Consider the following 10,773-nt stretch of genomic DNA (forward strand, 5'->3'; position numbering starts at 1 on the left):
AATAACTAATTTAACAATAACTAATTTAACAATAACTAATTTAACAAAGGTGCAGACGATCAGAAATCAGCAGAGTGATCAACGTTTGCGCTACAGTATGCCGAATTGAAGTGGACTTTTTTTTTTCTCCCTGGAAATAAAAACGAGGCTATAGTAATCCAATGATCTGTGGGTCGGCGGTTCAAATCCCAGCTCCTCCCATCAAAGTGTCCTTATGGGCATGGGTGGGAGGGTTGAGGGTTTTCCTTCTCTTTTTTGTCCTTGTATTTTTTCTTTCATTTTTTGTTTTCTATAAAAGAACAATGTAATTCATATCATAATGTTTTATCTACAACAATTTATTTATAATCTGTTTACAATAAAACCTATTTGCCACCATCATGGTGTGTGAATGTGGGAAGTGAGGAGGATGCTGGCGTTGACTGTAAAACTCTAGAGCCTAGCTCTCCATCAACTAGTCAGCAGAACATTCCTTATACAATGTGACAGCTTGAAGAGAGCCAGATGTAAATCCTCCAAATCATTTCTTTTAAGGTTGGAGCTAAAGTGCAGCACTAGTTCAGCGAGCACACAGCGAGAGTTGACATGGAAATCCAAACAATTGCCATGAGCTGTGACCTTTTTTATTTAAAAAACACACACAAAACCGTTGCTGCTGGGACTAAGGCAGGCATACAGTAACTATACAAGAACCACATCTCTTACATCCGATGTAAGATTGAGACGAGATTTTAGGTGAATCGTTCACTTTTTCATAAAAAGCATAAAACTGAGATAATTAACTAACTTTTTTTTTATTGTTGTTTTTTTAATGTATGCAAGTCTTCTTATTGAACTGTGCATTCCTCAAACTGTGCTGATTCCACATAATGTAAATACATTTTTCAATCAATCAATACATCAATCAATCAATCAATCAACACAGAGTGCATGGGCGTTCCGGGCCTCAGACCATCATAAACACTAACCCTGGTAACAAGCATAAGGATTGGCCTTAAGGCGAGGTTAAAAGCAGCAGCAGGTGCAGTGAATATAAGCAGTCAACTAAAATAAAAATATCGCATGGATGCACCATGTGATCCTCAGTGATGTATCCCAAGCCAAGGTCATCTGGGTTTCGGGTCTCTCGAACATCATACCCCTGACTCAGGCGACCCAGCCGGGGTGATCAAGTCCCGACTTACGTCCCAGTAGCTATCAGTCCCATTAGGGAAAGACCAAGGCCACACAATCCGTTGGACCTACTCCAGAACTACTCTGCCGGGGCTGGGAGGTACGCTTCTGGCGCATGGAAGGACTAGGCTCTGTGGGTTGACTCCTGTCCTGGCCCCTCCTATACGTCTCATCAGGTCCACTCCTGCTCCCACCAGGTCCAGGACCTGTGCGTTGCACCAGACTCCTGCTCTCACCAGGCCCAGGACCTGTGCGTTGCACCAGACCCCTGCTCTCACCAGGTCCAGGACCTGTGCGTTGCACCAGAACCCTGCTCTCACCAGGTCCAGGACCTGTGCGTTGCACCAGACTCCTGCTCTCACCAGGCCCAGGACCTGTGCGTTGCACCAGACCCCTGCTCTCACCAGGTCCAGGACCTGTGCGTTGCACCAGACTCCTGCTCCCACCAGACTCCTGCTCTCACCAGGTCCAGGACCTTCATTCAGGAGTGGTGGATTCCTGAGCCTCCACCTGAGCAGCAAGGTGGTGCTGCAGGCTCCGCTCGCGGCTTGAATGGCCCTCCTAAAGGCCTCACCGAGGGTCTGTTGTTCTCTAGAACAGCACCAGATATGCTTTTATTTATGGGACATAGGTCTTCATGCAAGCTCAAAGCTATGAACTTGTAGGTCTGCTATTTTTGAAAAATCTTGAAAATGTGGCGCAAATCTTTGAATATATATTCTTTCAGAGCGTTTTTAACTCATATCTTTGCTTCTGGGAGGTGCCTGGAAGATGGGGGGGTCGGCGGCCAATTACATATATTTTTGGGGGTCCTTGACATGAAATATTGAGCACCACTGATACAGAAACATAGGTATTTCAGAAAACTGTCAGGATTTAGAAGACATTTTTTACTTTCGACGTCAGGCCTAAATGGGTTAAACAACAGAGAAATTGTGGTTGACATCATCCCACCCTAAAAGCGCCAGAAGCCCATTTTGATATCTCAACCCATGATGACATGAATGATGTAGCCTATACTCTGATGTGGAACGGAAGTCACTAACACACTAACAGGCCGACATGTATCACAACTATGCTGTGATGATGCATGTGCCAAAGGAATGCTGTGTGCATTTCTGTGGAGCAGATCATGCCATATTTCGGTGGGTTTGGCCTCGCACCCTCCCAGCGAGCTGGGAAACGCTCGTGTCTTGTTGTCAGTAACCTCACAGTTTCCGTCGTTTTCCCTCATTATCGCCGTCGAGTGTTTACAGTGTCTTCATTAGCGGCCCGGCCTTCCACAGATAACGCAACCCGAGAGAAGGCATCAATGGCAGAGATAAGCGCGAATGGGCTACTATTTTGGTCCACACCAGTCCCCTGTTTACTCTGGGGATCATGGGAGAGGACCTCGGGACCGTGCCCCTTGCATATGGGGATTCCAATTCTCCAAACCTTGTCATCCCCTCCTAAAATTCAGTCTTTTGAATCTTGGACGATAGCTGATCGCGGGGAGGCAGAAGGTAAACAAAAAAAGAAACCCCAACAACCTACATCTTTCGGGACCGCAAACTCGCTCAACGTCTGTCGGAATATATACTGTAAATACAGGTTGGAGAGAAAGAAATGCAGTGTTCCAGGACGTTCCTCTTCCAGATGTGTTCCAGGACGTTCCTCTTCCAGATGTGCCTGAGCCTGCTGGCGTCCATGGGCTCGTGCACCTGTAAGCCCACGGATAACGAGGTTCGAAGGAGCGAGGGCTCAGAGGAAGCAGCGCGGCTGCAGCGCGAGTCCCTGCAGCGCCTGGAGCAGGACCTGGTGGGGGAGGAGGACGCCAGCTCCAGGCTGGAGAACCTGCAGCGCCTGGAGCAGGACCTGGTGGGGGAGGAGGACGCCAGCTCCAGGCTGGAGAACCTGCTGGGGACCATGAAGCAGGACCTGGTGGGGGAGGAGGACGCCAGCTCCAGGCTGGAGAACCTGCTGGGGACCATGAAAGAGGGCTTTCTAAGGAAGCTCAACTTGTCGGACGTTCCGCAGGAGAGCGCCAAGATTCAGCCTCCTCAGTTCATGATGGAGCTGTACAACAAGTACGCCTCCAACAGCACGGCCATACCGCAGTCTGATGTCATCCGGAGCTTCACGGTGCAAGGTACATGTGTTTTCAGAAAACTGTCAGGATGTAGAAGACATTTTTAGAATCTGATCTCAGGTCAAAATGGGTTAAGGTTGGTGAGGGGTGCGTTAAGGGTTGGGAGAGGGTTAGGGTTAGGTTTAGGTGTGCTGCCCTGTGGGAGGTTAGGGTTAGGGTGAGGGTTTGAGATATCGGACCAATGGTATGTTTAACCAAAAGCATGCACCCTCCCAGAGCGGCTCTGGGTGAAAAGAAGGTTTTTTATTATTATTTTTTTTGTTGCATAAATCAGTGCTATTGAACAGCCCTTTAACTGTGTTGTTTTTTGAAAAATATTGAACCGATGAAAAGTAGTAAAAAAGCGCTTGGGACAAATCCTCTTAACTCCACTGGACCCTCAAACTGTCTGCTAAAGCAGCTAACTCCACCACCTCTCCCCCCTCTCAAGGAAGTAATTAACACTATATAAAGTCACAACACCAACTTTAAAGAAGCAGTATTGCTTTCTTTTCCAATTTCTTCATTTTCTGAAAAAGAATTGTTTAATTTCCTGAAAAATGAACATTTTGGAGTTAGGTGCTTTATTCCCGACAGACAGCAGAGATATGACTTTAAATTATTCCACTCCATTTATCTTTGAAATGTTTGCTTTCGTACTGCTGCAGTTGAAATGGATTATTGATATCGCTCCTTCCATGATATCCTTCCTTTTAAGCTGATCTTCAGTGTAATATTCACAGTGGTTATATGTTGTACTGTAAAAAATACTATAAATTTCATTTTTCAGGATATATATATAATTATCCATATCATGTCATTTCTATTGAAGTATTTTCAGTCCCAATGTGTCATGATGCTGTTTATTGTCTCCATCTATAGAGACAATTGACTTGTATCACAGCTTGTCATGTTTTTCATGTTCTTTAGAATATAAGATTAGCAAGACCCCCTAAAAGAGTACATTTACAACACAAAGGAATGAGCTAGTGGTATCAATAAAGCAAACCATAGGAGACAAAACAAAACAAAAAAAAAAGTGCAAAAGATAAAGATGCAGCACAGGAATGATGCACTGTTAACTCTCCCCACAGATCTCGGCCGCTCATGGAGAAACGGAAGCCGCTCCAGCCACAGGCTGCTGTTCAACGTCAGCCTGCCGGGACACGAGAAGGTCACGGCCGCAGAGCTTCGGCTGTTCCTGGCGTGCCGCCGCCGCCCCGGGCCCAAGGCCACCGTCAAGGTCTACGAGGTGGAGGACCGCGAGGGCCTCGACGAGCCTGCCGTCGCGCATCACCTGCTGGAGGGGAAGGAGGTCGCGGGGTCGTCGCACGGTGGCGGTTCGTCGTCGTGGGAGATGTTCGACGTGACCCGGGCCGTCCTGAGCTGGGTGAGGTCGGGCCTCGTGGTGAACCAGTTCGAGGTGGTGGTGGACGGCCGGGAGGACGACGACGGCGGCCCTCCTTCCTGCGGCGTGAGCACGTCCATCGGAGACAACAGCTCGGCCGCACTGATCGTCTTCTCGGACGACCTGGGGAGCCGCAGGCGCGAGACAAAGAAGGAACTGAAGGAGATGATCCTCCACGAGGAGGCCGCCATCTTGTTCTCGGGGGCCGACGCCACCGCCACCGAGGGGGCGGGCCAGCTCCCCAACGAGCTCCCGGAGGAGGCGGGCCAGCTCCCCAACGAGCTCCCGGAGGAGGCGGAGCTCCCGCTGCACCCGAGGCCGCGGCGACGGCGGCGGAGGAAGGCGGAGCCGCGGGAGTACTGCCGGAGGACCTCGCTCAAGGTCAACTTCAAGGACATCGGCTGGGACAGCTGGATCGTGGCGCCGCCCGAGTACGACGCCTTCGAGTGCCGCGGCCTCTGCTACCACCCGCTGACGGACGAGTCCACGCCGTCCAAGCACGCCCTCATCCAGACGCTGGTCAACATCCTCAACCCGCGGCGGGCCAACATGGCGTGCTGCGTGCCCATCAAGCTGGACCCCATCACCGTCATGTACCAGGAGAACGGACGCCTCACCATACGCTACCTCTACGAGGAGATGAAGGTGGCCGAGTGCGGCTGCAGGTAGTGGGCGAGCGGGCGAGGGACGTGTGGGCAGCGCTGGAGAAAGCGCACGCAGATGCTAAAATTAAAGTATCAATACTGCAAAGTAGAAATACTCTGTTGCAAGTAAAAGTCCGGAATTCAAAATGTACTTGATTAGAAGTACAAAGGTGTTGGTATCACAATGTACATAAAGTACCAAAGGTAAAAGACAAGTATATGCAGAATGTCCCATTTCAAGTTTTCAAATGTATAAAAATCATTTGAAAATAGCAGATCTACAAGCTCACAATGCGTCGCGATGCGACGCATTGTGAGCTTGTAGAGTGGCTATTTTCAAATTGTCGAAATGTACATATAGGGCTGAAGTTGTTAAGGTATGTTTTGTAATAATAATCAAAAACTAGTAACTAAAACAAGAATTGATGACATCATCATAATTATACCAGCTGCGTTATTATATCTGCAGAAATGGGTTGTTGTTGCAACTTTCTGGCTGCAATGCAATGCTATCCCATTGGCTGAGAGGTCGGCTAGAGGCAAACAGTGTCTGGTTGCCTAGAGACGAGGCAGCCAATCAGAAAGATTGGTGACTACGGCAGCCAATTAAATGATAAGTTGCCACTAGGTGACTACGGCAGCCAATGAAATGATAAGTTGCCACTAGGTGACTACGGCAGCCAATGAAATGATTAGTTGCCACTAGGTGACTACGGCAGCCAATGAAATGATAAGTTGCCACTAGGTGACTACGGCAGCCAATGAAATGATAAGTTGCCACTTGGTGACTACGGCAGCCAATGAAATGATAAGTTGCCAATAGGTGACTACGGCAGCCAATTAAATGATAAGTTGCCACTAGGTGACTACGGCAGCCAATGAAAAGATAAGTTGCCACTACAGCAACCTGATAGGAAGTAGACCAGCCAGCTGCGCAGCTGGTAAAAAGGAACTAGCCGTAGTAACTAAGGGTTTCAAATGCAGTGGATAATTATTATTATTTCAGTAACGCTGAAGCAGCACTCCTAGTTGCCTAGTAGACACTGCTGATGATCACTCCTAGTTGCCTAGTAGACACTGCTGATGATCACTCCTAGTTGCCTAGTAGACACTGCTGATGATCACTCCTAGTTGCCTAGTAGACACTGCTGATGATCACTCCTAGTTGCCTAGTAGACACTGCTGATGATCACTCCTAGTTGCCTAGTAGACACTGCTGATGATCACTCCTAGTTGCTGCCTAGTAGACACTGCTGATGATCACTCCTAGTTGCTGCCTAGTAGACACTGCTGATGATCACTCCTAGTTGCTGCCTAGTAGACACTGCTGATGATCACTCCTAGTTGCTGCCTAGTAGACACTGCTGATGATCACTCCTAGTTGCTGCCTAGTAGACACTGCTGATGATCACTCCTAGTTGCTGCCTAGTAGACACTGCTGATGATCACTCCTAGTTGCTGCCTAGTAGACACTGCTGATGATCACTCCTAGTTGCTGCCTAGTAGACACTGCTGATGATCACTCCTAGTTGCTGCCTAGTAGACACTGCTGATGATCACTCCTAGTTGCTGCCTAGTAGACACTGCTGATGATCACTCATAGTTGCTGCCTAGTAGACACTGCTGATGATCACTCCTAGTTGCTGCCTAGTAGACACTGCTGATGATCACTCCTAGTTGCTGCCTAGTAGACACTGCTGATGATCACTCCTAGTTGCTGCCTAGTAGACACTGCTGATGATCACTCCTAGTTGCTGCCTAGTAGACACTGCTGATGATCACTCCTAGTTGCTGCCTAGTAGACACTGCTGATGATCACTCCTAGTTGCTGCCTAGTAGACACTGCTGATGATCACTCCTAGTTGCTGCCTAGTAGACACTGCTGATGATCACTCCTAGTTGCTGCCTAGTAGACACTGCTGATGATCACTCCTAGTTGCCGCCTAGTAGACACTGCTGATGATCACTCCTAGTTGCCTAGTAGACACTGCTGATGATCACTCCTAGTTGCTGCCTAGTAGACACTGCTGATGATCACTCCTAGTTGCCTAGTAGACACTGCTGATGATCACTCCTAGTTGCTGCCTAGTAGACACTGCTGATGATCACTCCTAGTTGCTGCCTAGTAGACACTGCTGATGATCACTCCTCGTTGCCTAGTAGACACTGCTGATGATCACTCCTAGTTGCCTAGTAGACACTGCTGATGATCACTCCTAGTTGCTGCCTAGTAGACACTGCTGATGATCACGCATGCTTATGTGTGCAATTTGGTACAGGCTGTCAAAAATATATAATTAAACAGCAGTTTCACAGCGGAATGTCATTTGACAAGCCCATTTTTATACTTCAAACATCTGTAGGAAAATGTCAATGCTCTCCCATTTTGTATGTAGGTAGGTAAAAACACAACTTTTCAACTTGCACTGCAGTCCTGGATGTTCACAAGTCCTGGAGCTACTGGGGAGCAATAGAGGTCACAGATGGGGCCAGGGGAGGGGGGGTGCCACTGGGTTCAATGGCGATCACAAGTTCAGAACAGGGCTGAAACCTTTACACAGTCAAATCCGGAGTGTTAATTTAACTCCAAATGGACCTACAGTACATTATAAGGGTCCATTTGGTTACATTCGTACACTCATGTATTGTCTCTTCTCATGCTAATGCTTAGTCTTGATGTACATTTTGGTTGTAAGTAGCATTTTTGTTTTGTGTATTAAAACGTCAAGGCATGTCCAACCTTTATTATAGCTGGCAATCCGATTCCGATCATCTGAAAATGACCAGCCCCGATTTCCGATGATCCCACCACAGTGATGGGATCATTGTGAAATCCCACACAATTCATATTGTTCTTCATAGAACGTAGAGGCCTATTAGTGAAATGTTGGACTTTTTATACGGTGCCTGCTGCACTGCCGCTCCACCCTTGAGAGGAAATGTTCGGAAAATCCCATGTTACTAAAGCAGTAGAGTTGCCCCGATACCTTTTTTTCAGACCGAGGAGGAGTACAAGTACTTAATTTTTAATACTCGCCAATACCGAGTACCGATACGAGTACTTTATTTTTGTTGTGTAAACACTTATTTTAGCCCTCATCGATGCAGATCGATCTCTGATCTACACTTGTCAGTGGTCATTCATGCTTGTAGATCGGCTGTTTTTGGCGATTTGCTGCAGTGTTTGATCAGACGTGCTCCCGTTGCATTCGTTCAGCCTAGTGTCAATTGGATGTTTTGGTATTCGGGTCAAAGTATTGGGGCCGGTTCCGAGTATCGAGTACTTGAGGGTGGTATCGGCCCAAGTACCCGATACCAGTACCGGGATCATAACAACTCTATAAAGCAGGATATTTACTGTATAGGAGGTGTATGTATCTTATAAGTTATAAGTAATCTAAACCTAGAAACTATGAAAACGTATGTACATATATGAAGCCGTTTGATCTGTGTGTGTGTGTGTGTGTGTGTGTGTGTGTGTGTGTGTGTGTGTGTGTGTGTGTGTGTGTGTGTGTGTGTGCGCGCGCGCGCATGCGTGACGATTCCCTGGGTTATTTGTAGAAAGAAACGTTTGTTTAACTTTTGTATGTTTTTTTTTCTGATTCACACAGAATTGTCTCAAAGTATGTTCACCACTTGCGTATGTAACTTCTGATTGTTATTTATCTTAACGTATGTTTTCTTTGAAATACAGTAAAAAAAAAGGATCATGAATGATGTCTGTGTATGTTATTCTTTCATTAAAAGAATGCAGATAGAATGAACAACCTTTATTAAGCTTTGTTTTACCGTTATATTCAACTTAATTCTGGTATGTATGAGTCATTTACCAAATGAAGAAAAAGTGGAATGCACACGATATAATTTAGCTCCCCACACTTTTTATTTCAACCTACAATAACAGTACAATAACAACCTACAAACGTTGTTATTGTAGGTTGGAATAAAAAGGACGGGGAGCTAAATTATATTGTGTGCGGACATTCCACTTTTTCTTCATTTGATCACTTTTTTGGGTCCAGCACCGCATACAAACTGGGATGTGCGTATCGTTTTCCTCCTTTACATACGAGTCATTTACCACCAATACTATTTCCTTTCTCACACCCATCAGGATAATTCAGCTGCTTCATGTCATGGATGCACGTTGACTTTGTTTGTCAGAATCGTTCAGTTTGAAGGGACATCACTGTGATATCAGGATATTGCAATATTATAATGTAGATATACCAGTTATACAAGCTAAAGTCCTAGTGCCTTCACAATTTTACTTGAGTAAAAATGTACAAAAGTATTGGCAATACTTTATATACTTTAGTTCCAATCAGAATCAATTTAGTCGCAAGTTTGCAACACAGGTTTCAACACGACACAACTCGACACGGTCGAGGCAGATGGCCGCCCACCCTAGAGGTTTTCGTTAGCACTGTGTCGCCATATTGCTTGCTCCGGGTGGATCTTTGTTGGTTTTCTGCTTTATATGTAAAGTGTCTTGAGACAACTTGTTGTGATTTGACACTTAAATAAAATTGAATTGAATTGAAGGTGTTAAGAAGTGGGTCACATCATTTTATGTGCAAAATCATTATGCATTAAAGGACCACTTCACCACTTTGCAACCTATGTTCATATAATTGGTCCTCATAATCATGATAAAATGCTACCATTTTTTTCTACTCCGACTGTGTCTCATAGGAGGGCTGTGGGCAGTTCAGAAACCCGTCCACCAGTGACATCATCGATGGTGAATCCAAGCTAATAGAAACTGCAGGCTTTCTAGTCCTGAAAAGTTGCAATGCAAAAATGGAAGCCATCGGTCTCACGATAATATAAATCGAAACATTTTTGTAAATTAAACTTGTTAAAAAAAAAATCTGCCTAACGATGATGTCACTGGTGGACAGGTTTCTAAACTGCCCACAGCCCTCCTGTGAGACACAGACTGAGTAGAACAAAAGTGTGCCATTTTATCATGATTGTGAGGACATATTATATGAAGATAGGTTGAAAAGTGGTGAAGTGGTCCTTTAAGGTCCAAAGTAGCCTACAATCAGATGATTCTATTCATTCATTCATTCTCTTAATAAGTCCTCCTACCAATTACTGTAGGAGTCTAAAACAACACAGGTTGGGGGAATGAGGGGGAACTGCATGTAGGATGCAGGAGGAATGAGGGGGAACTGCATGTAGGATGCAGGGATGGAGGAATGAGGGGGAACTGCATGTAGGGATGGGGATGAGGGGGAACTGCATGTAGGGATGCAGGGATGGAGGAATGAGGGGGAACTGCATGTAGGGATGCAGGGATGGAGGAATGAGGGGGAACTGCATGTAGGATGCAGGAGGAATGAGGGGGAACTGCATGTAGGATGCAGGAGGAATGAGGGGGAACTGCATGTAGGGATGCAGGGATGGAGGAATGAGGGGGAACTGCATGT

The 10,773-nt window shown here is 46.3% G+C and overlaps 1 protein-coding gene across 1 annotated transcript; it reads left to right on the forward strand.

The window, feature by feature from the left end:
* Window positions 1-2,781: 2,781 nt before the first annotated feature.
* Window positions 2,782-5,360, forward strand: gdf2 (growth differentiation factor 2; the record flags this gene model as incomplete). Its single annotated transcript, XM_079491891.1, has 2 exons — window positions 2,782-3,304; window positions 4,378-5,360. 2 exons carry the CDS (start codon window positions 2,782-2,784, stop codon window positions 5,358-5,360), a joined length of 1,506 nt encoding a protein of 501 aa, XP_079348017.1.
* Window positions 5,361-10,773: the final 5,413 nt, after the last annotated feature.

The sequence above is a fragment of the Electrona antarctica genome (genome assembly GCF_951216825.1).
Source record: "Electrona antarctica genome assembly, chromosome: 22".
Classification (NCBI taxonomy): Eukaryota; Metazoa; Chordata; class Actinopteri; order Myctophiformes; family Myctophidae; genus Electrona; species Electrona antarctica.